The sequence below is a fragment of the Doryrhamphus excisus genome, linkage group LG3 (genome assembly GCF_037039965.1).
Source record: "Doryrhamphus excisus strain RoL-2023G ecotype Guam linkage group LG3, RoL_Dexc_Guam_v1.1, whole genome shotgun sequence".
Lineage (NCBI taxonomy): Eukaryota > Metazoa > Chordata > Actinopteri > Syngnathiformes > Syngnathidae > Doryrhamphus > Doryrhamphus excisus.
Window position 1 is genome coordinate 24,065,342 of NC_136359.1, and position 23,323 is coordinate 24,088,664.

The window sequence follows — 23,323 nt, forward strand, 5'->3', positions numbered from 1 at the left end:
TTTTTACTTACAACTTAATTTTTTGTTTGTTTAAAAGTCTTTTTCCGCTAATATTTCAACTTTATGCTATTAAAATGACATTATTTTTTCCTCATAGTGTTACATTATTCTTGTATTTTTTGTTATTAGATTACAACGTTTTACTCTTCATATTTTCGCTTAATTTTTTAAAAATTCCTGCGTATTTTTCCATTTTTGACTGTCCATGACAGTCGGCGAGCAGAAGAGCGCCTTGCCTGGTAAATTCATTCATTCATTTTCTACCGCTTATCCTCACGAGGGTCGCTGGAGCCTATCCCAGCTGTCTTCGGGCGAGAGGCGGGGTACACCCTGGACTGGTCGCCGGCCAATCACAGGTGCCTGGTAAATCCATCAGCGAAACCCTCCCCTTTCAACAGCTCCGGCTTCCTGTTGCACATGGGGCAGAGTTTGTTGCGCTCCTGTGAGGCTCTCATCCAGATGATGAGGTTCCATCGCTGGCCAGAGGAGATAGGCAGGGCCCCGTGCATGTGCTGTCCCCGATGAAGAAGACCCTCCGTGGCTTTGTGTTTAATCTCAGTGCACTCAGTCTCGCATAAAGGCACCTGGAATCAAATCATCGCATAGAAAAAGGGTTGGGTACACTTGACTACTTGGTAATCATTGCGTAGTAAACTTGATCACCTGTCTCATATTGCCAAAATAAAGGTTTCCCTCTGTGAAGTCTCTTCCCAAGGAGACATTGAGTGTGACTTCTGCATTATCGTAATGGTAGCTAAGGTCCAGGTCTTTGTTCATGTCGTATTTGACAACAAAGGCTTTGTGGCTGTCAAGACATTGTCCTCCGCAGTCTGGGTAAAGCAAGGAAGTGAGTGGATTCAGGTACCGCTCACGAAGAGGTGTGATGAAACCCTCGTCAAAACCCAGTTCATTCAGGAGGATCTAGAACAATCACATCAGACATTCAAGATCCCTTGTGACTTCTTTCTCGGAAATCACAAAGAGTGGTAAATATTCATTACCCCGTAGTTGTTCATGGTGTTTGGTCGACCTTTAGGTGCTGCAGAGCGCTCAAAGTGCTCCAGCTCATCCATCAGATCCTCACAGAAGCGTTTGTTGAACACGGGGAAGCGATACACCCTCGGAGCTTGAACAGAATAGTCCAGAAATTGGAAGATGCCGAGTGTTGCCAGTGTTGTCTTTAAACACGCAACTAGCAAGATAGCGCAAAATATGGTAATGGTTTTATTTCATTTGAACATGCATCAGATTACAATTGAGTGCATCCCATAATCAGTTCCCAGTTCCACGTGTCCAAAAGGAGTAGGAAGAAGCAAAGCTTATTAAATCCTACCCCTCCATCTGGTACTATTACAATCAGTAACTGTTACATTTGTTCACTTCCTGCTTTCCTAATATAGTTTATTATTTATTATTTATTATTTATTATTTATTATTTATTATTTATTATTTATTATTTATTATTTATTATTTATTATTTATTATTTATTATTTATTATTTATTATTTATTATTTATTATTTATTTTAATTTTAACTTTATTTTTTGTCACGTACCGTAGTACAAGGTGATATGAGCATCCAATGCCATAATGGGTACCATAGTAAGTGTCAATATAGTGATATATATAGCACATCATGACTGGTTCAAGACTCTTCATCCTTGTATTTAGCAAACATCAAAATGTGTGAAAGTGTCAATGCAAACACTCAGTTTGTCTTGGGTCTCCAACTGGTGGCATACGGTAAGTTGTACCATTTGCCTTCCTTTATATCAGAGGTCTCAAACACGCGGCCCACGGGCCAAATGTGGCCCGCAGGACACTAGTTTGAGACCCCCGCCTTGATATGAAAGTTTAATGTTAGTGCGGCCCGCGCAAGTTTGATATGGATGCTGTATGGTATCATGTACCCAGAAAAAAATGATTACGTTTGATTCATGTTCATGTTAAAGGTTAAATAACTGTTAATAGTTATCCTCCCTATCCGTGTGGAAGTGGTAAGTTTTTGGCTATTTAAGTTGAAAGGAAATAACTTGGAGGCTACCGTTTAGGTCACTAGATCTCTAGTTTGCAAGTTAGCATGTGTCTCAAAACCCTGCAGTTGCGCAATATGTTGTAAATAAAAAGAGTATAAATGTGACTATAGTCGTGTTTTGTCATGTCTACAGGGCTCTAATAATGCTTTGTTCATTTTAATCTGAAAAAAATCATTTGTCTACCCAACAACTATATGTGGTTTCTTAAGTTTTTATTATTTGCCGTTTTATTATTATTATTATTATATTTATATATTACTGATTGATTAATTTTATTTATTCTTGATTTGTTTATTTATTTTTCATCTTATTTTGTGTAGAAAAATAAAAAGTAAGATATTTGAGAACAGTGGAATGTTTCATCAGAGCTTTTGTTGTAGAAAATTGGAACCAAAGCAAAGTTTTTTTTAAATGTTTTTGTTTTTAATAAATGCGTTTTTTTGTTTTTTTGGGGAAAACCTGATGTGGCCCAGTCTCACCCAGACCTTCACCCAGTGGCCCCCAGGTAAATTGAGTTTGAGACCCCTGCTTTATATGAAAAGTGAGGTTATACAGTATTGCGTCCAAAATTCTGAAACATGAAAATATTGTCTGCTTCACCTGCTTCTTCTTCCAACAGTTCAGAAAGACAGCTGAGTGTGACATTGCGACTTCGACAACATCCAACAAGATCCTTGAACTCTGGTGTGAGAAAGGTCTCCTGAGAAGAGGAGAAGAAGCATGTAAATGTCTCCAAGATGTGTTTCTGACACATTTATGGTGACGCCTGCAACAGACTATACCTGCAGACGGTAGACGTGAGGATGAAGAGGTTGGTATGTGTTTTTTATGACAGACTTTCTCTCAACACATGTCACGGCTAAACGCATTCGCCTATCCACTTCCTGGGAAATCTACAACAAGATGAAGTGTCATCCATCCATTTTCTTACTAGAGTATCCTGTTCAGGGTCACAGGGAAGCATGGAGCTTAAACGTGGAATGATTCAATAATAAATGTAGTTTAAATATCAGTATTTACTCAAGAGGAGAAAGTGATTGGAATTTTATTTTGAAATAATCCCATAAAACACATCTTAAACCAGGGATATCCAAACAGGAAGTCACTGCCTGTGAACGATGCTATTTATATTTACAATGTTGATTATTGCAGACACTTGCCTGACTGAAGATGTCCTCAAACTGTTGCTGTGTAACGCAGCCAAGCCTCTTCAAAAGCTAAAATATAATAATAAAAAATATTAAAGACATCATTGGGGGGCTCAATTGACTACAAGAACCAAAAAGAAGCAAAGCTAGACTCACTGCTTCGTAGTCCTGTCTGAACTGTTCCTCTGTTATAAAGCGAACATGCAGCTTGTAGTCCTTCAGAAAAATGTTATCCGTCATAAAACATTTACAGGTATAAAACTGTTTACTCTCCATTGTCCTCCTTTGTCATTGTTGCGCCTAAGAATGATAAATAAATAAAAATTGACACCACAAGTCAATTGACATAAAGCACCATGACTACCAATGTGGACTACTTCCGTGTTAGCAAACATTATCATTAATACAACTTCCGGGTTGCATAGAAAAGTTGGAATAACGCCACAAGTTAAGGTCTACTTATGCTATCTATATCACCGATTAAATATATTTATTCATTATTTTGATAAATTTCGGTTTATAGTAGAAAATGTCATCAATGTGGTAATATTTGTCACCGTCATCTCCGGTAAGTACGCAACGACTGTCGAAATTCGCGCCCTCGGGAGGTACGTAAGTACACAGTGCATATTAAGTATACTTATAGAATTGTAAGTGCGGAAGTATCCCACTTGAAAGAGCCACTGATAAACCGTGATGGCTACCGTTTTAATTACGACAGTTGGTGGCGATAATGATCCCCCACATTGCTTTTTTTTCGTCATGAAATGAAAAGAAGAAGACGCCGCTCTTGGTCGCACGCTTTTAGCATTAGCTTAAAATGTTACCGTGTGTTTTTAGTGGCGCATTACTGTGATATAGTTGTAAAGTCCTAGGAGGAAATGTTGAGTGTGGACTCTTTGCAAGTAGCAGAAGAGGAGGTGGTGGATTCCACCTCCAGTAAACTCGGTGACATTTTCACATTCGTGGCTAAAGGCTGCTTCCCGCAGTCCATGAATCCTCTACGGAAGAAGAATCTCAAACGATACGCGCAGAAGTTTATCATAGACGGTAAGGGTCGCTTCAAAACCTTCTTTTACTCATTTGAGTTCCTATATTAGCGATGCGGGGTCCAATTCCATAAAAACGTTCATTGAAATGGCGGTAGCTTTCAGTAATGGTAAACGCGTTTAAAATTCGTTTTTCCAGTCATGTATACGAATTATAGATCATATGTCTCACACAGCTGAAAACTACAGAAAAAAATGATAAATTGGCTTAATTTTACAGGAATAATGTAATGATAAATATTTGTGATATTGTGACGAGAACATGTTCGAAAGTCGTTATAGTAACAGTTGAATAATTCAAGAAATAATCGTAATAATGTATGTCACAAAAAAAGAAGAATTGTGGGAGAAGTTATGCTATGAAAATAATCTCAAAATATTATAGGAATAAAGACAATTGTAAAAAAATTATAAGAAACAAAGCAGAAATGAGGGGGGAAAACACCTGTAATTTTATGAGAATAATGTAAAAATATTAATGTAATTTTAGTTGCATAAAGTGAAAAAATTGAAGAAAAATGTCTATTTTTTTTAAGTCTTATTTTGGGGCTGCACGATGGACGAGTGGCTAGCGCGTAGACCTCACAGCTAGGAGACCCGAGTTCAATTCCAATGGTCTATATGTGCCCTGTGATTGGCTGGAGACCAGTCCAGGGTGTACCCCGCCTCTTGCCCGAAGACAGCTGGGATAGGCTCCAGCACCCCGGCAACCCTCGTGAGGAAAAAGCGGTAGAAAATGAATGAATGAATGAATTGCCCTCCAGAAGCCTTCCAGCCTTTCTTCAATATGTCTCACACAGCTGAAAACTACAGAAATAAATTGATAAATTGGCTTAATTTTACAAGAATAATGTAAAAACGTTTATTTGTGATCTGACGAGAACATGTTCGAAAGTTGTTATAGTAACAGTTGAATAATTCAAGAAATATTCGTAATAATGTATGTCACAAAAAAGAAGAATTTATTTGTAATTTGTGGGAAAAGTTATATTAGTTATATTGGTAAAGTTATATTATTATTTTTATTCCAATATTATTGGAATAAAGACAATTGTAAAAACATTTATAAGAAACAAAGCAGAAATGAGGTGAAAAAGCACCTGTAATTCTATGAGAATAATGTAAAAATATTAAGAGGAGAAATAATGTAATTTTAGTTGCACAAAGTTAAAATAATTTAAGAAAAATGTCTATTTTTAAAAATCTTATTTTGGGGCTGCACGATGGGAAAATGAATTGCCCTCCAGAAGCCTTCCAGCCTTTCTTCAATATGTCTCACACAGCTGAAAACTACAGAAAAAAATGATAAATTGGCTCAATTTTACAGAAATAATGTAAAAACGTTTATTTGTGATCTGACGAGAACATGTTCGAAAGTCGTTATAGTAACAGTTGAATAATTCAAGAAATAAAAAAAATAGTTATGCTATGAAAATAATCTCAAAATATTATAGGAATAAAGACAATTGTAAAAACATTTATAAGAAACAAAGCAGAAATGAGGGGGGAAAACACCTGTAATTTTATGAGAATAATGTAAAAATATTAAGAGGAAAAATAATGTCATTTTAGTTGCATAAAGTGAAAAAATTGAAGAAAAATGTCTATTTTTTTAAGTCTTATTTTGGGGCTGCACGATGGACGAGTGGCTAGCGCGTACACCTCACAGCTAGGAGACCCGAGTTCAATTCCAATGCTCTATATGTGCCCTGTGATTGGCTGGAGAACAGTCCAGGGTGTACCCCGCCTCTCGCCCGAAGACAGCTGGGATAGGCTCCAGCACCCCCGCAACCCTCATGAAGATAAGCGGTAGAAAATGAATGAATGAAAATCTTATTTTTGGAAAATATGGTTGAGGGAAAAGTTATAATATGGGAATAAAGTAATAAATATAATGACACTAAAGTCAGAAAATATGAAAATGTGCCAATATTATTTTAGAAGAAAGTTTACAAAATAAATTAAAAAAAATGGAAGAGAAGCGAAAAAACCAAAGTTCTACTAATAACACACCTTTTCATCACAAAGCTGAGATGCTCTTTTTTCTGGAAATATTTAAAAAAATTATTAAAAAAAATAAAATAAAAATTGCAAAATCTCACCACTTGATAAAACAAACATTATCAGTGAATTATTATGACATAAGTGCATTTTACCTGTATCATCACTTATTTATACATATTATACATATTATTACATATTAATACATATTACAGACGTATGGCCTCTTCTCTTTGTTATTTAAGGGTAGTTGTCCTTTCCCGGTGGTCTTGTACTGGAAATATTTAAGATTCTGTCTTATAACACCATATAACGGTTCATGTCTGTGTTTCAAGAGGGCAAGCTCTATTACGTGGGGCCAAAGAAAGAAGAGAAACGAGAGGTGGTCATCGAGGCCGAGAGGAAGAGGCAAATTTTTCTCGACTGCCATTTTAACGACATCGGCCATCATTTGGGTCAGAAGAAGACCGTCCACAAAATCCAGAAGAAGTACTACTGGCTGGGAATTATTAAGGATGTGGTAGACTGGGTACGGCCATCAGGTTATTACTGTTAGGTTTGATAGGAACCAGTATGATTTGAAGTTGTCTTTTTCAGATTAAAGTATGCGACACTTGTCAGCACACGGAGAGGAATAAAAACCTGGCGAGGACAGTTCGTCCCATCAAAGTGGACGCGCCGTGGGATATCGTGGGAATTGACATCATAGGTGTTTTGCCGCATTTCATAGCAAAAAAAAAATATATAAACATTTTGTGCTTTTGCGTCACCATTGTTGTTGTGTTACACAGGGCCTTTTCCAGAGACCCAACAAGGCAACACGCATGCGGCGGTTCTTATTGATTACTTTAGTAAATGGCCTGAAGCCTTTCCGGTGCAAAAGACGGACGCCGTTTCTGTGGCAAGATGTATTTCCAAATGCCTGTCCAGGTAAAAAGCACAAGTTCTGACTCATAATATTAATGTATATGTTTTTGTGTTGTGTGTTATGCCGTTGATTTGGCCTATTCCCAGTTATGGTGAACCATGCTCCACAGACAATAACATGCTGGATGTTGTAGAAGAGTGGGAGCGTTCATACCTGGAAATGGTGGTCAATGACGAGGTGTCCCAATATAGGTGCAAGGTGTCTTGCATCTTGTTATTAATACACCGCATTAGTGCATTCGTGTTCCTGCGCCTCCTTTTTTTAAAATTTTTAATCAAAACGTCCTCCCTGTTAGCATCCTGTTAATTTATTGAACTCAAGCGTTTCTCACCTTCTTTGTTATTTTGGGTTATTGTGGTGAGAAACTATTTGATCGAATAAATAGATCATGGGCGGCACGGTGGTCGAGTGGTTAGCGCGCAGACCTCACAGCTCGGAGACCAGAGTTCAATTCCACCCTCGGGCCATTTCTGTGTGGAGTTTGCATGTTCTCCCCGGTTTCCTCCCACATTCCAAAAACATGCTAGGTTAATTAGCCACTCCAAATTGTCCATAGGTATGAATGTGAGTGTGAATGGTTGTTTGTCTATATGTGCCCTGTGATTGGCTGGCGACCGGTCCAGGGTGTACCCCGCCTCCCGAAGACAGCTGGGATAGGCTCCAGCAACCCCCGCGACCCTCGTGAGGAAAAGCGGTAGAAAATGAATGAATGAATGAATGAATTAGAGATTAGCACGCAGACCTCACACCTAGGAGACCCAGGTTCAATTCCACCCTAGGCCATCTCTGTGTTTTTTTTTTCAAAAACATGCTAGGTTAATTAGCCACTCCAAATTGTCCATAGGTATGAATGTGAGTGTGAATGGTTGTTTGTGTGATTGGCTGGCCACCAGTCCAGGGTGTACCCCGCCTCTCGTCCGAAGACAGCTGGGATAGGCTCCAGCACCCCCCGCAACCCTCGTGAGGAATAAGCGGTAGAGAATGAATGAATGAATGAATGAATGAAATAGATCATGGCAAAACAGGAACCTGGAGGGTATCGATCTCGCTGCCACATCATATCTTTGGGGACCGTCACACCAATAATCACGTTTTCGGTGAAGGTAACCTGAAATGAAACCTAATTTTTGTGTTAACATTTTATACATGTAAAAACTATAAAAATATGTTTTTGTGTTGGCAATTTTGAGAGTCAACTGATGACATCATAGACGTAGCTAACTTCCGGGTTCCGGTTGCCGTTTTTTTTCATTCATTCATTTTCTACCGCTTTTTCCACACAAGGGTCGCGGGGAGTGCTGGAGCCTATCCCAGCTGTCTTGGGGCGAGAGGCGGGGTACATCCTGGACTGGTGTCCAGCCAATCACAGGGCACATATAGACAAACAACCATTCACACTCACATTCATACCTATGGACAATTTGGAGTCGCTAATTAATCTAGCATGTTTTTTTTTTTGGAATGTGGGAGGAAACCGGAGTACCCGGAGAAAACCCACGCATGCACGGGGAGAACATGCAAACTCCACACAGAGATGGCCGAGGGTGGAATTGAACCCTGGTCTCCTAGCTGTGAGGTCTGCGCGCTAACCACTAGACCGCCGTGCCACCTGTTTTTTTTTTTTTTTTTTTAACTAGGTAATAGGACGCTAACGAGAAGAACATTTTCTGATTAAACAGAAATTCACTAAGAAAGCAATTGGACTCATGCAGTGTATTAATAACATGACACCGTTTTGTATGCTAACCAGACAATGCATGCAAATTAAGGCAAAATTGTGACATCAATTTATGACGTTAACCAAAAGCTCGTCTAACCAGGCTAAACGAGGTTCTACTGTTTTTGAATTTACATAAATTTTCCCAGAAAACATGAATTTGGTTAGCATGTTTTGGTTAGAGTCTAAGCTTCTAGAATGGGTTAATGACGTTAACCAAGGTTCCACTGTACTTGGAATTCCACATTTTGTATGTTGTCCTCTTTTCAGGTTTGGTGCTCCTAAAACAATGGTGTGCACGCAGAGCGAAGACTTCTGTGATGAGGTGAGATGTAAGTCAGTTATGTTAAGACCCCATCAGTCGGTAAGGTAAGATGTCAGCCGTGGGTCAGTGTGACGTGGACTCCTTTTCGTCCAGGTAACCAATCTGCTGAGTAACCGATGGGGCGTCGTACAGAAGGTCTCTCCTCTGGCTCAACCTCAGCTCAACCCGCTGCACGACTGCACGAGTCCACTGCTGAAGGAAGCCGTCTTTCAGATGGTGACGGAAAAGCAGGCGGACTGGGATGACTTTCTGGACCCTGTGCTGTTTCTCTTCAGGACGTCAGTCAACCCCACGACAAAGTTTACTCCTTATTCGCTTGTGTTTAACCGCAAGGCTAACACACCAAACCAGGTAAAGCTGATAATCCTAATTATACATGCTGTTTGTTTTCTGATTACTAAGTCTCCTTTCGCATCATTTAGGCTTCACTTGGTCCACTCGGGTATGACGAAGAGGCAAACGGGTGTCCTGTCAAGGAGAAGGCTTCTTCGTATATGACGATAATGCAGGAACAACAGAACACCGTTAAGCAATTGGTGATTTTTTTTTCTTTCTACTTAAGTACAACTCCAATGATTATGCTGTTTTGGAATTGAATATGGCCTATTATTAAACAAAAATATGCCTCTCTTAACCCTTAGATCAGGGGTCTCAAACTCAATTTACCTGGGGGCCACTGGAGCTAGGGTCTGGGCGAGGTTGGGCCGCATCAGGTTTTTAAAAAAAAAAAACGATAAAAAAAAGCATTTATTAAAAACAGAAAAATGTACAAACTTTTTCAGTGCTTTGGTTCCGATTTTCTACAAGAAAAGCTCTGATAAAACATTCCACTGTTCTCAAATATCTTAATTTTTATTTTTCTGCACAAAATAAGATGAAAAATAAATAAATCAAAAATTAAAAAAAATCAATCAGTAATAAATATAATAATAATAAAACAGCAAATAATAAAAACTTAAGAAACCACATATAGTTGGGTAGACAAATTATTTTTTTCAGATTAAAATGAACAAAGCATTATTAGAGCCCTGTAGACATGACAAAACTAGCGTCCTGTGGGCCACATTTTCCCCGCGGGACGCGTATTTGAGACCCCTGCCTTAGATGCATGACTGACTGGACCCTACACTTTTCCATAATGCCATTTTGGTTAGGAATAATCACTTGTATGATATTTAGTATTATATTCAGGACCATACAAGAATGATTTAATGTTAGAAACATCTAAATAATACATAATACTGAGAATAGATAATACTTGTATTAGTACTTTATGTGTAAAATAATCTTCCCGAGGGCTGACACTTCTGTGTGGTCCACAGTTAATTTATTCCTGACAGCCAAAGTTGATAAGAATCAAAGGTTCCTATTGGATTCCATAGAAAATGCATGCGGGTCATTTTTGACCCACTTATGGAAGGTTGGGGTAGTAAAACAAAAACTAAAATTTCTTAAAATGTATAAAAGGTAAGTTAAAAATGTGAATGGCATGATATCAAAAATGTGTTTTTTGGGGAATACCTGGAATATGAAGTGATAAAAAAATTTTCATTATGAAGATATTTCAAGAAAACAACCTGACCGGGTCATTTTTGACCCACTTATGCATCTAAGGGTTAAGCATTTTCAAGTAAAGCTAAAATACGAATATAAGGTATTCAGAGGCGCAATTAAAGACGTGATATGTAGTACTCTCCACTCTCCACACAATACGATACGATTACTATTTGAGAATCACAACATGACATACATGAATGAAGTTAAATGAACTTATAAGTAATGGGAGAACAATACGAGTATATTAGTACAATATCCTAGTTTATTTTCTTTTCCAGGTTTGTATGAATTTAACCACTTTACATACATTTTCTCTGAATGTGTGTCTCTTTCCCAGGTGTTAGCCAATATGAAAGCAGCCTACAAACAGGAGAAGAAGAACGTTAAACGAAGGGCGCACAACAACAACCCCGCGGTGGTTTTAAATACACCGAGTGCACTGTTTTGCGATGGGGATACCCCTTCCTCGAAAAAACTGAAAGAAGAGTGTTTATATTTGTCTTTCCCTGTGGAGACGGTGCTGGCCACCGAGCAAAGCGGCTCTGAAGTGTTTAAAAACTGCGATAACTTATCACATGGCCGAGTCTGATGTCCACTGAGTCTTTAGAAAACTTTGTTGACACAAGCGTTCATTCGCTGCCAGAGGTTTTGTCTGTGTGCAGATTGTGGTAAAATGAGTTATGTCACTTTAATACTTGCATGCTGACCCTGCCTTGTCTCGCCTTCTTTCCCTGAAATCCCTATGAAATACCCAAATAAAGTAATTTATTTAATTCATTTTGCCTTTTGTATTGCTGTGAAGGGGGGGAAGTCAACCTGGAAATGTGTTTTATTGTTCTCATAATCATAATCAGTGACAAAGAACATGCCGGACAGAGGTTGCAGGACTTAATTGTTTAGCATAAAACCCTTATAAGTCGTCTCTAACAATATGAACATCAAACAAACTAAATGGTAAAGAATATTATAATATATAATATAATCAGTTGCATTTATGAGAAAATGATGCACAATACCGAATGTGACGTTTTATTTGCAAACGAGCATTAAAAATAGTACCTTTTACTGTAATACTCTAGTGACGTCACTGCCTTTAGATATCGCGTCACTATTAGTCTTGAACGAGAAGAAAAACTGGGCGGAGCTTCATGTTTACTTCCGCAAACAACGCGGACAATTCTACTTAAAGACATTTTTTTTTTAATAACATGTACAACAGCTATGGCATCATTATAAAATATATTTCCCTCTGAAAGAGAATAAGAAAAGGTTATGGTATTTATTTGATACCCGTGGATATTTCACGTTCATTACGCGGGTGTCAATTCGATACTGATACTGTCATTCCGGTATCGAAGTTATTAATATTTGGATTCACCCATTCCCCCCGACCAATAACAAATTAAATCGTTGTTTTTTAGTTGTCTTTAAGCATTGACAAGGGTATTATACTACTTGTATCACCTGCTTTGTTCATTTATGGCTCATCTGTCTCGAGGATCTCCCAGGATGTAGTCGGGGATATTAGTTCATTTACATGTCAAGGTACCAGGATGTAGTTGGAGCCATTCCAGGACATATGCATAACCACTTTGATCACCTAGCCAACCAAAGCGATGTGACATTCTGTCGAAACGCCACTCGTGTGTTGTGGCGAGTTAGCGTGCAGTCAAAGGTTCGCTGGTTTGGACTCGGGAAGAAGCGTGTTTGCCGAATGAACCTAGGTAAGCCTCTTTCAACTTTATGAGCGTATATTATAAATATGTTTATGTATTTCCGAATGAGCCTAAATGTACTACTGTAATAACCTTTACAGGTGAACTGAATTTGTGCTGCTCTAATTTTGAACGCACGTCCAACGTCAATACTTTACGCACATTTCTGATATCTAATATAACAATTGTGCATAAGCCATAAACTTTTTGTGACTATTGTAATAAGTAATTGATCTTATGAGCGTTCTTGAGTGTAATGAGACTTTCGAACTTTGCCCGTTACTAGCTAACTTGCTAGCTATCATGAAATGTGTGGCGGCACCTGTATTGCTCGTGCCTCGGTTATGGCTAAATGACGTCATCACGTATCATTTGCCACTTCCTGTATCCTTAGTTTAGAGGACGTACAATAGTGTTGGCAAACGCTGCTGTTTTTTTTTTATTTTTACGGAATATCGTGACAAGTTTACCAAAATAGCACTTTCATTAATATGAATACGACTTTACTGTATTGTAAGTGCATATATTATGTACAATTTTCGCAGATACACCATAAGATATGATAAGATATGCTTTTATTCGTCCCATTGCACAGCAGCAAGAGTACAGAAACAGTTAAGCAGTACAAAATACACAATATAGAAAAATAAACAATATAAACAACCCAACTATTAACAAAATCAACAGTTTTTCCCAGAGTTATATACAAATACAGTATGCAGATAATATGAAACGAGATGAGATATATGACCAGTCTTTACACTGAGATCTTGCTAGTGAGTTAATATGAGGCATTATGGGAATACTTCACATAGAACTTAGTATATTGCATTTAAAGCCTTAATATTGCACAGTGAACGGAGTCTGGAGTAACTATACTGAATATAAAAAAACAAACTATTGTGTGAAAACTTGGTTATTAATTTAATTTGTTTTGAATATGCACATTTCACATTAATTGCAATACATTTGTTCGTCTCCTTTATTCCAATTCCAACATAGGGAAAATAATAAGCAACATAACAATGTGGAGCAATTATAGTCAAGGTTAATATCTACACCAAGGAAATATATAACAGATTTAATGATAATAACAAATAGGTACAATTCCTTTCATTCTTGTTTGCTTTCTTTCTAATCCACAGCCACCTTCAGAAGAAATGCCCATCATGGAAAATACATGAGAATGATTTAATTACATTTATGCATAAACGTTCCATATACAGTATATTTACTGCCAATCATTCTCATGCTCATTATTACAGCAGGGTAGTGGAACCTTGCATTTGATGCTCTAAAGGTCAGCATGGAGATGAAAATAAGAGTGAGCGGCACTGTTTCTTATGTCCTACTGGACGTTGTTATCACCACAATTTTATACGCACATGGATCACACTTCAATATATTCACGAAGGAGGCTCTGAACTTCAGCATTCTGCAGTCCACATTGGACATCTGGGGGACTGTGTTGGTTCGAGCTTTTCTCCTTCTGGGCGCCTCCATTGGAGTTTTATGGAACAAAGATGATGGCCCACATAGGGTGTCTAACCTCACCATCCTCATTCTTTTGGTGTGCCAGACTATTATAACATATACTTTGGCCAAGCTGCTGATGCTTAGTGAACTTGAAAGTTTATCTCATTGCCCCTGGTCCCTGAGTCTGATGTTCTGGACGTGCGCGTCCTCGCTGGGATTTGTGCTTCTGTGGTGGATTCTTGGAAAGGAATCTAACTCGGAGACAAGTAGCGGCATCGACGAGGACACCGAAGAGTTGCTTCAGGCAGATAATGAAGAAGAGAAGGAGGTGAGCATTGAGAAGGAGGCGAGTCGTGCAATAAAGACAAAGACACAGCGGAGCAGCACAGGATCGACGCTGGGACGTCTCCTCAGCTACACGAAAAAAGACGGCGGACTATTAACCGTAGCCATCCTTTTCCTTCTCATCTCTGCTGTGTGTGAGTATCCTTAAACGTCTCATTGGCATGATATGAAACTATGAATTAGGGATGGGCATATGATTGGTTTGAGGCAAAAAAATACGTTTGTATTAATTCTGTTCTGGAGAAGAATAGAACAAAATATAATAATAACACTAATCAGGTACTAATAATATAATAGAAATCTGTCTAAATATCTGGTGGTGCGGCATATGAAAATGCTGATTGGACAACTTGATTATTTTACAGTTGTAAAGCTATCTTGGCCACAATAAAAGGCCATCCTGAACACACCACAACAGAACATACAGTATGTCAGTGAAGTGTTTACAGAGCATGCAGTAGCAATGCCGACTGCAGGAATGATTGGCAAAGCTGTTGCCAATTAAATGTTAATTTCTCTAACATACGCCGTCTCCAAAGGTGTTTCAAAGAATTTGGCAGTCAATAATAATTTCAAGCCAATTAGGTGAAATTGTATAATTAACTTGTATTTAATGACAATAATTACTTTTTTAATAGCTAATCAAAAAGGGGTAATCACATGTACAAAGTGAAGTACTGTATTTGATTTGTTTATGTATTGTATATTTAACCCCTTACAAATATAAATATGTTTCAAATAAAATAGCATTATTTCCCTTCAGGCTGCACGGCGGTCGAGTAGTTAGGCCTCACAGCTAGGAGACCCAAGCTCAAGTCCACCCTAGGCCATCTCTGTGTGGAGTTTGCATTTACAGTAGTGCAAAATGCAGTTTTTGAATGAAACTTTTTTTATTATTATTAATGGAGAAAAAAAATCCGGGCTGCACGGCGGTAAAGTGGTTAGCACGCAGGCCTCACAGCTAGGAGACCCAAGCTCAAGTCCACTCTCGGCCATCTCTGTGTGGAGTTTGCATTTCCAGTTGTGCAACATGCAGTTTTTGAATGAAACTTTTTTTTATTATTAAGGGAAAAAAAATCCGGGCTGCACGGCGGACGAGTGGTTAGCACGCAGGCCTCACAGCTAGGAGACCCAAGTTCAAGTCCACTCTCGGCCATCTCTGTGTAGAGTTTGCATTTATAGTAGTGCAACATGCAGTTTTTGAATGAAACTTTTTTTTATTATTAAGGGAAAAAAAATCCGGGCTGCACGGCGGACGAGTGGTTAGCACGCAGGCCTCACAGCTAGGAGACCCAAGTTCAAGTCCACTCTCGGCCATCTCTGTGTAGAGTTTGCATTTATAGTAGTGCAACATGCAGTTTTTGAATGAAACTTTTTTTTATTATTAAGGGAAAAAAAATCCGGGCTGCACGGCGGACGAGTGGTTAGCACGCAGGCCTCACAGCTAGGAGACCCAAGTTCAAGTCCACTCTCGGCCATCTCTGTGTAGAGTTTGCATTTATAGTAGTGCAAAATACACTTTTTGAATGAAACTTTTTTTATTATTAAGGGAGAAAAAAAATATGGGCTGCACGGTGTCGAGTGGTTAGCACACAGGCTTCACAGCTAGGAGACCCAAGTTCAAGTCCACTCTCGGCCATCTCTGTGTGGAGTTTGCATTTATAGTAGTGCAAAATACAGTTTTTGAATGAAACTTTTTTTATTATTAAGGGAGAAAAAAAATATGGGCTGCACGGCGGAAAGGGGTTAGCGCACAGGCCTCACAGCTAGGAGACCAGGGTTCAATTCCACCCTCAGGCATCTCTGTGTGGAGTTTGCATGTTCTCCCCGTGCATGCGTGGGTTTTCTCCGGGTACTCCGGTTTCCTCCCACATTCCAAAAACATGCTAGGTTAATTAGCGACTCCAAATTGTCCATAGGTATGAATGTGAGTGTGAATGGTTGTTTGTCTATATGTGCCCTGTGATTGGCTGGCCACCCCGCCTCTCGCCTGAAGACACCTGGGATAGGCTCCAGCACCCCCTGCGACCCCTGTGAGGATAAGTGGTAGAAAATGAATGAATATTTCCCTTCATCACATTATTATGATGATATTTTTTTACATCCTGCTTGTCTTAAGTTACAATAAACGTAAAATAAAAATGTATACTTCAACAAGGGATCAAATACTTATCCCTCCAAATGCGACTGTCTTTATTTTTGCCTGCAGGTGAAGCCTTCATACCTTACTACTACGGCAAGGCAATAGATAGCATCGTGGTTCACCACAGCATGGAATACTTTGCTCAACCTGCCATCACACTGACCGTCCTGGCCTTCGCAAGGTAAGCATCAGGTGGTCCTGGATGAAAGTACACAGAGTCTGTGTAGCAGTTACTGCGACCCTCTGGAAAGTGAAACTTACGTTTGAGTGGGAGTTAAGCTTGTGTGAGTGAGGACAATGCATCTTGTGTTGTGGTCTCCTGGTACTTTTCCATGGATTAACTCTAGTTTTGCTATTGAGTGTGTGTGTCAAGAAGGCTGTTTACGAGAAGCTATTGGACTTACAATCAATGCATTTCATAATAAAAGGCATTTTGAGCAAGGCAGCACCTGTGCTGAATGTACAATGCTGCCAAAATGGCAACTGAAAAACCGCCCGACTAAACGGCTTTTCCCTGCATTCAGTTCAATTGCAGTTGGAGTACGAGGAGGAGTGTTCACGCTTACATTTGCGCGATTGAACCTTCGACTCCGGAACCACCTGTTTAGAGCTCTGACAAGGCAGGAAATTGGCTTTTTTGATGAGAACCATACAGGTAAGACAATAGCTTCACCCGACAAGTCCCGCTTAGTATTCACATGCACTTGTATCACCGTTCAGGTGACATCACCTCACGCCTGTCAGCTGACACCACCCAAGTGAGTGACCTGGTCTCCCAGAACATCAACATGCTCTTGAGGAGCACCATCAAGGGCGTTGGCTTTCTCATTTTCATGTTTGGGATGTCCTGGAAGCTGACGTTGGTGAACATGATGGGACTTCCGTTTGTCGCCTTTCTTTCGGAGTATTACGGAAACTATTACAAGGTAAACTACAGTACATGCCGATCATCGCATTTGCACATTAACTCTGAATAATTTGATGATTTTCAGAAACTAACAAAAGAGGTGCAGACGAGTCTTGCAAAGGCTAACAAAGTTGCAGAAGAAACCATTTCGGCCATGAGGACCGTACGGAGCTTTGCCAATGAGCACCAGGAGGCCGACTCCTACTACGCCAAGCTCATAACGATGTACCATCTCAACAAAAAACAAGCCCTGGCTTATGCTTGCTACATGTGGTCCACTTGTGTAGGTGTCATGTGTACAAATATACATTTTATTAGTTATTGGTCTTAGTTGCATGGCACATTTTAATGAAGTTCTTCCTGTTTTTTTTTTTTAGATCTCAGAGCTCGCTCTAGAGGTTACCGTCCTCTCCTATGGTGGTCACCTTGTGGTTACCGGTCAAATGGAAAGCAGCGAGTTGATATCGTTTTTCATATACATGCTTGAAATGGGAGAATGTATGGCGGTATTGATTGTCATTGCGTATTTTCCCCACATTGTGATTACAGTCAAACATTCCTAATCCATCACTAAGCTCAATATCCGCTTCACAGAGCATCGCATCGGTGTACTCGGGCCTCATGCAGGGAGTTGGAGCTGCTGAGAAGGTTTTTGAGTACTTGGACAGGAAACCCAAACACCCGGACGATGGTGCAGAGACTCTGGACACGTGCGCCGGATTGGTGGAATTTCAAGGCGTCGTATTTGCCTACCCTACACGTCCAGAGACTGAAATCCTCAAGGTTGGTCTGTAGCTAAGTGCCGCTTAAATTGCTCCTTTTTATGTTGACGCCTCGTCTATGTTGTGTGCTCGCTCACGCCAACGTCAAGTATACAAAAACTTTATTGTCATTGTAGTCAAGACACAACAAAATTAGCCTAGAGGCTCAATTACATTCATTCATTCATTCATTTTCTACCGCTGGAGCCTATCCCAGCTGTCTTCGGGCGAGAGGCGGGGTACACCCTGTACTGGTCGCCAGCCAATCACAGGGCACATATAGACAAACAACCATTCACACTCACATTCATTTGGAGTCGCCAATTAAGTCGCCGTGCCACCCCTGCTCAATTACATAAGAGCATAAATTGTATGTAAACATGCACAAATGATGAAACGACAAACCTCTATTATTGCCCGTTTTCTTTGTAGCTCCGGTGAAAGCAATTAAACGTGCCTGCGGTATTGAGTTTTTATTTTGGTTATGTCGACAACCGCTTATGTTGATGTGAGCCATTGCTAACATTAAATGTATTCATGAAATAAGTTACTAAATAACTGGTGTACTGCTAGGAGTTTTTTTTATTAACAATTGTGTGCAATGCAGGGAGTGTCATTTGCGATAAGGCCAGGAGAGGTGACAGCGCTGGTTGGACCTTCAGGCAGTGGAAAGAGCTCTTGTGTGAACCTACTGGAAAACTTTTACCTTCCGCAGCAAGGTCAAGTGCTGCTGGATGGGAAACCTGTTCATACCTTCAAGCATGAAGACCTTCACTCTAAGGTCGGTGTATGTAAGAGCGTCAGGACAAGCCTCTGTCTGTCTTCTGTCTGTAGCGGCTTTAGCAAATGTATTGTGGATGTATAGAGCAGTGTTTTTCAACCTTTTTTGAGCCACGGCACGTTTTTTTTTTTTTTACATTGGAAAAATCTTGTGGCACACCACTAACCAAAAATGTTCCAAAATGTCACCACGACCTCACACGTGCATCAATAAGTCTATGGGAGGAACAAGGTAGGTGTTGCCACACGGACCAATATTACATTGCTATGCCAGTCTTTACACCACAGACACTCCACAGTAGCCATGTTTACATGACGAGTTTTCTCATTCCAAATGACCTTTCGGGAAACAATGGTATTCATGGAAAGGAATATTCCAATCTCTTGTCTACATGCACCGTGAAAATCAAACGGAATAGTCAATAGGGCATGCCCAGTAAAACGTAAACATCAGGTGATACCGACTTCCCCGAGTTATTCTTTCACTTGTTGGAATAACTCCATGTTCACAGTTTATCGTCTGTCCAGTCTTGAAATTTAGTTTGAATCAAAAACAAACTTTGCTTAGTCCAGTGCCGATTGCTGGCCTCCATTTTTAAAAGTGAAGAACATCTGGATCTGCGTGTTACGTCATATCTGAGCATGCGCTGAAAGAACGCACCCGGGATCAATTTAAACAGGAAAAGATCACATTCAATCTTGATAATATTTTATAATTAAACTCAGGACATGTTTTATATAGATATGTATTTTCTTTTTGAATAAAAGTGGACTTGTGAATGGCGTATAGAAGGGTTTAGATTCTGTTCCACAGATGGCGCTAATGCACACCAAAGCTGCTTGCCAACTGCCAATAAACAACAGAAGAAGAAGAAGAACGCAGTCTGACAAATTTCTGTTTGAGCGGGTACAAGATACCTCAATCGGATTGGTTAAAGGAATATTCCATGCCTGTTCAATTCTTTCCGTTTGGGCAAAAATAAACCAAATGCAATTGGAATATTTGGGTCCATGTATACTATTGACATAATGCCTATTGACATAATATTTGCAAATGATGATTAATAAATGTTTTATAATTATAAAAAGTGATATTGGATAATTCCTCACGGCACACCTGACGGTCAATCACTGGTATAGAGATTAAGACACAGTTAATGATAACACATTATTGCTGACAAATGAATCTATTGCCATTTTAAAGATATACTACACGTGATGTTTGCAGGTGGCTCTTGTGGGCCAAGAACCAGTGCTTTTTGCCCGGACGGTTGAGGAGAACATCACTTACGGTCTGACCGACGTCCCCATGGAGGCCGTTGTCCAGGCAGCCACAAAGGCCAACGCTCACGAGTTCATCACCGACCTGCCCCAAGGCTATCAGACAAGTGATTAGTGCATATCTTCCTTTCTTTCTCTCTCATCTATTTTGCCTGCTGCTATTCTTTTATGTGGAGTTTCCCTCAAATGATGGCGGTGATGTTCAGACACGTTTCACGTTTCCGTCAGTCTAGTAGTTGGTGTGTGACTGAGGAGTGAATGAATAATTGGGTACATGTCACTGTGAAGTGCTTTGGGTATCTTAAAAAGCAAATCCATTATTATTATTATTATTAGAGGAGGTAACTCTTTGAAAGTAGTCGTGAAAAAAATGTGACACCTCTAACCACTTAGTTCTTTCATTCATTCATTTATTTATTTTCTACCGCTTTTCCTCACGAGGGTCGCGGGGGTCTGGAGCTGGAGCCTATCCCAGCTGTCTTTGGGCGAGAGGCGGGGTACACCCAATCACAGGGCACATATAGACAAACAACCATTCACACTCACATTCATACCTATGAATTAACCTAGCATGTTTTTGGAATGTGGGAGGAAACCGGAGTACCCGGGGAAAACCCACGCATGCACGGGGAGAACATGCAAACTCCACACAGAGATAGCCGAGGGTGGAATTGAACCCTGGTCTCCTAGCTGTGAGGTCTGCGCGCTAACCACTAGACCGCCATGCCGCCCTAGTTCTTTAATAAGAAAGTTAAATTAGGGACCATCTGCAAAGGGCCATAAACATGTATATTTTGACACCAAAAACACAATAAAACACAATAAAACACAATGTAACTGCAACACATGAGCCATATGCAGGTATTGAAATATGGAAATACCGGGTCGATGGGACCCAAGGATGGCACCCCCCTCAGTGTGGAGGACCCCCCCTGAGGAAACACTGGCGTTAAAAGCTGAAGACTAAGAGCATAAAATAGGACTAAAAAGATAAAAACGAAAAAAATTAGAGTCTCCAGTCAACCTAACATGCATGTTTTGAAATGTGGGCGGAAACTGGAGTACCCGGGGAAACATGCAAACTCCACACAGACATGCCAAGCGAGATTCGAACCCAGGTTTTTCCGATTTCCGATTCTTCTGATTGTGTGGCCTACATGATAACCACTCGTCCACCGTGCGGCTAAACCAATCCTGTATTATACAAATTATAACCCACCTCCCCCTTTCGGCAACTAACAAAATATACCCGGTTAAATTTTGCACAAATAGAGGAAAACTATTTAAAAAATCCACCCTCCTTTCTCTGGTGAAATTTACCGCAGTTAATCATTCCCGATCAGACCATAAGAAGTGCATTTCTGGAGGAGTACTTGGTATTGTTGGTCTGAAGGATAAAAATACAAATATAAGTGGGTTCCACTGTAGTGTATTTGCTTTGTTTTTTTTTTAATAGTACAGCACTTTGGGCAGCAGTACTTGGTAAAATGTGCTATATAAATAACATTCAACATGAGATCTGCATCTTATTGTTTCCTAGGTGTTGGAGAGAAGGGCACACAGTTGTCAGGTGGACAGAAACAAAGGGTGGCAATCGCAAGAGCTCTTGTCCGACACCCTCGTGTTCTCATCTTGGATGAGGCAACCAGCGCCTTGGATGCAGAGAGTGAACACATTGTGAGTGCTGGTGAAAAATGAGCTGACTCGCAAGGTGGCAGATGGAAAAACCCTTGCGATTGTGACGCAATCTCGTGACTAAACCCCGAGTCATTGTATTCGACGCAGATTAAGTTGAATGATTTGAAATATGTCCAACTTTTGTAGAACTAGAGTATGTGCTTCTAAAACCACACTGAACTTAGAACCGTTATCATGCATGCCGTCAGAAAATCACAAAAGATGTCTGCAAGGTAAATAGGAAATAGGTAAATAGGATTTTTTTTTTTTTGCAGCACTTATTCAAAAAGACACACCAAGCACATCTTAGGGTTTTTTACACTGTAAGAAATGACACTGTGATTCAAGTCCTATGATTCACACAGGTCCAGCAAGCTCTGAACAACATCATGGAGGACCACACTGTCTTAGTGATTGCGCATCGGCTGAGCACCGTGGAGAAGGCACACAACATCATTGTGATCGATAAAGGTCAGGTGGCTGAACAAGGCTCCCACAGTCAGCTGATGGCCACCGGGGGACTTTACTCCAAACTGGTGCAGCGACAGGTTCTGGGCATGGAGACGGGGGAGGACACATACAGCCCATCCAGGAACCTATCCCGGAGGCCTGGTGGAAGTCTGAGCGGAGAAAACAGCCGTGCCAGTGAGGAAGAGAATGATGCCTGCTATTGAAAAGAACCCGTGTGGAAATGCGATGCCACTGTGGGGCATTTTGTTGCCACTTGTGGACTACATTCTAACTCTTGGGAGATGTTTTATAAGGATGACCGGAAGCTGGGAGTGATTGCTCATGTACAAAATTGAGGCATAGTAGATCAGAAATTGTTTTCCTCTGAAATAAAACTTGAATTTTGAATTAAAAATGAAACAGGCATTAGTGTATGCATGAGCACTATTGCGACATTTCAGCTCATTGAGATAAATACTCCCTTTCCTGTTTTTTTGTAAGCATATGTACTGCTGGATTAAGGCCAAATGATGCTTTCAGAGTCCCTTGGTTAAAGCAAGACCGCCGAACGGATTCGATTAAACACAGCTACGTTAATTTTCCCTTGGCATCAGGCTATTTTATGTATTATTTAATGATGATAAAATTATACTAACATAAGCAGTCAGTCCCACCAGACCGAACACAGTCAGTGTTCTTTTCTCACAATTTAATCACATTTTTTAATATGTACGTATTTGACTAGAAATGCATACTCCATAAAGATAAAAGTATTGTATTTTTTAGTATATAACGATTTTTTGTCAATATTGCGTGAACCAAGAGTAATCCGGTTTTCGGTTCCCGTTATTAAATATTGTGTTATAATATTTCCGATAACTATGAAGGCATCATCTGTACGTACTTCCGGTAAGGAGCTCAACCAGCTGACACATAGTGAGGCTTTTAATTTCCAATGTACATTTCATAAACGATATTAACTTCAAATTTTGTGACCACATTCACTTTATTCCACAGAATTAATATT

General features: G+C 39.8%; 3 protein-coding genes across 4 annotated transcripts; 2 read left to right on the top strand and 1 right to left on the bottom strand.

The window, feature by feature from the left end:
- Nucleotides 1-13: 13 nt before the first annotated feature.
- Nucleotides 14-3,868, bottom strand: ogfod2 (2-oxoglutarate and iron-dependent oxygenase domain containing 2). 2 transcript variants are annotated; one of them, XM_058070079.2, is made up of 7 exons: nucleotides 3,341-3,868; nucleotides 3,197-3,253; nucleotides 2,819-2,929; nucleotides 2,637-2,736; nucleotides 1,002-1,126; nucleotides 664-921; nucleotides 14-584 (listed from the first exon to the last, which is right to left on the bottom strand). In XM_058070079.2, the coding sequence occupies exons 1-7, from the start codon at nucleotides 3,458-3,460 to the stop codon at nucleotides 351-353; spliced, it is 1,005 nt and encodes a 334-aa protein (XP_057926062.2). In that variant the 5' UTR covers nucleotides 3,461-3,868; the 3' UTR covers nucleotides 14-350. The 2 variants fall into 2 exon arrangements, with proteins under 2 accessions (XP_057926062.2, XP_057926064.2); XM_058070081.2 differs by lacking the exon at nucleotides 2,819-2,929 and having other exon boundaries at nucleotides 3,341-3,867.
- On the top strand, nucleotides 3,634-11,545 carry LOC131127818 (gypsy retrotransposon integrase-like protein 1). The gene is given in 9 exon segments (XM_058070076.2): nucleotides 3,634-4,234; nucleotides 6,570-6,763; nucleotides 6,832-6,943; nucleotides 7,026-7,164; nucleotides 9,150-9,204; nucleotides 9,298-9,555; nucleotides 9,627-9,740; nucleotides 11,099-11,320; nucleotides 11,322-11,545. Coding segments are annotated over 9 exon segments (1,302 nt in total). The 5' UTR covers nucleotides 3,634-4,065; the 3' UTR covers nucleotides 11,361-11,545.
- Nucleotides 11,546-11,946: 401 nt separating this feature from the next.
- abcb9 (ATP-binding cassette, sub-family B (MDR/TAP), member 9) lies at nucleotides 11,947-22,796 on the top strand. Its single transcript, XM_058070583.2, has 12 exons — nucleotides 11,947-12,485; nucleotides 13,622-14,431; nucleotides 16,507-16,621; nucleotides 16,965-17,095; nucleotides 17,161-17,366; nucleotides 17,433-17,630; nucleotides 17,725-17,853; nucleotides 17,942-18,130; nucleotides 18,716-18,889; nucleotides 20,117-20,276; nucleotides 21,710-21,846; nucleotides 22,212-22,796. Exons 2-12 carry the CDS (start codon nucleotides 13,783-13,785, stop codon nucleotides 22,518-22,520), a joined length of 2,397 nt encoding a protein of 798 aa, XP_057926566.2. The 5' UTR covers nucleotides 11,947-12,485; nucleotides 13,622-13,782; the 3' UTR covers nucleotides 22,521-22,796.
- Nucleotides 22,797-23,323: the final 527 nt, after the last annotated feature.

What these genes read in the sequence shown, in the direction of transcription:
- ogfod2 (XM_058070079.2), bottom strand. Translation starts at nt 3,460, where the DNA reads ATGGAGAGTAAACAGTTTTATACCTGTAAATGTTTTATGACGGATAAC. An exon ending in TTGAGGACATCTTCAGTCAG is followed by an intron (nt 2,930 to 3,196) that starts GCAAGTGTCTGC and finishes ATCTTGTTGTAG; the next exon opens with ATTTCCCAGGAAGTGGATAG. An exon ending in CTCACGTCTACCGTCTGCAG is followed by an intron (nt 2,737 to 2,818) that starts GTATAGTCTGTT and finishes TCCTCTTCTCAG; the next exon opens with GAGACCTTTCTCACACCAGA.
- abcb9 (XM_058070583.2), top strand. Translation starts at nt 13,783, where the DNA reads ATGGAGATGAAAATAAGAGTGAGCGGCACTGTTTCTTATGTCCTACTG. An exon ending in CAGAGACTGAAATCCTCAAG is followed by an intron (nt 18,131 to 18,715) that starts GTTGGTCTGTAG and finishes TGTGCAATGCAG; the next exon opens with GGAGTGTCATTTGCGATAAG. An exon ending in ATGCAGAGAGTGAACACATT is followed by an intron (nt 21,847 to 22,211) that starts GTGAGTGCTGGT and finishes TGATTCACACAG; the next exon opens with GTCCAGCAAGCTCTGAACAA.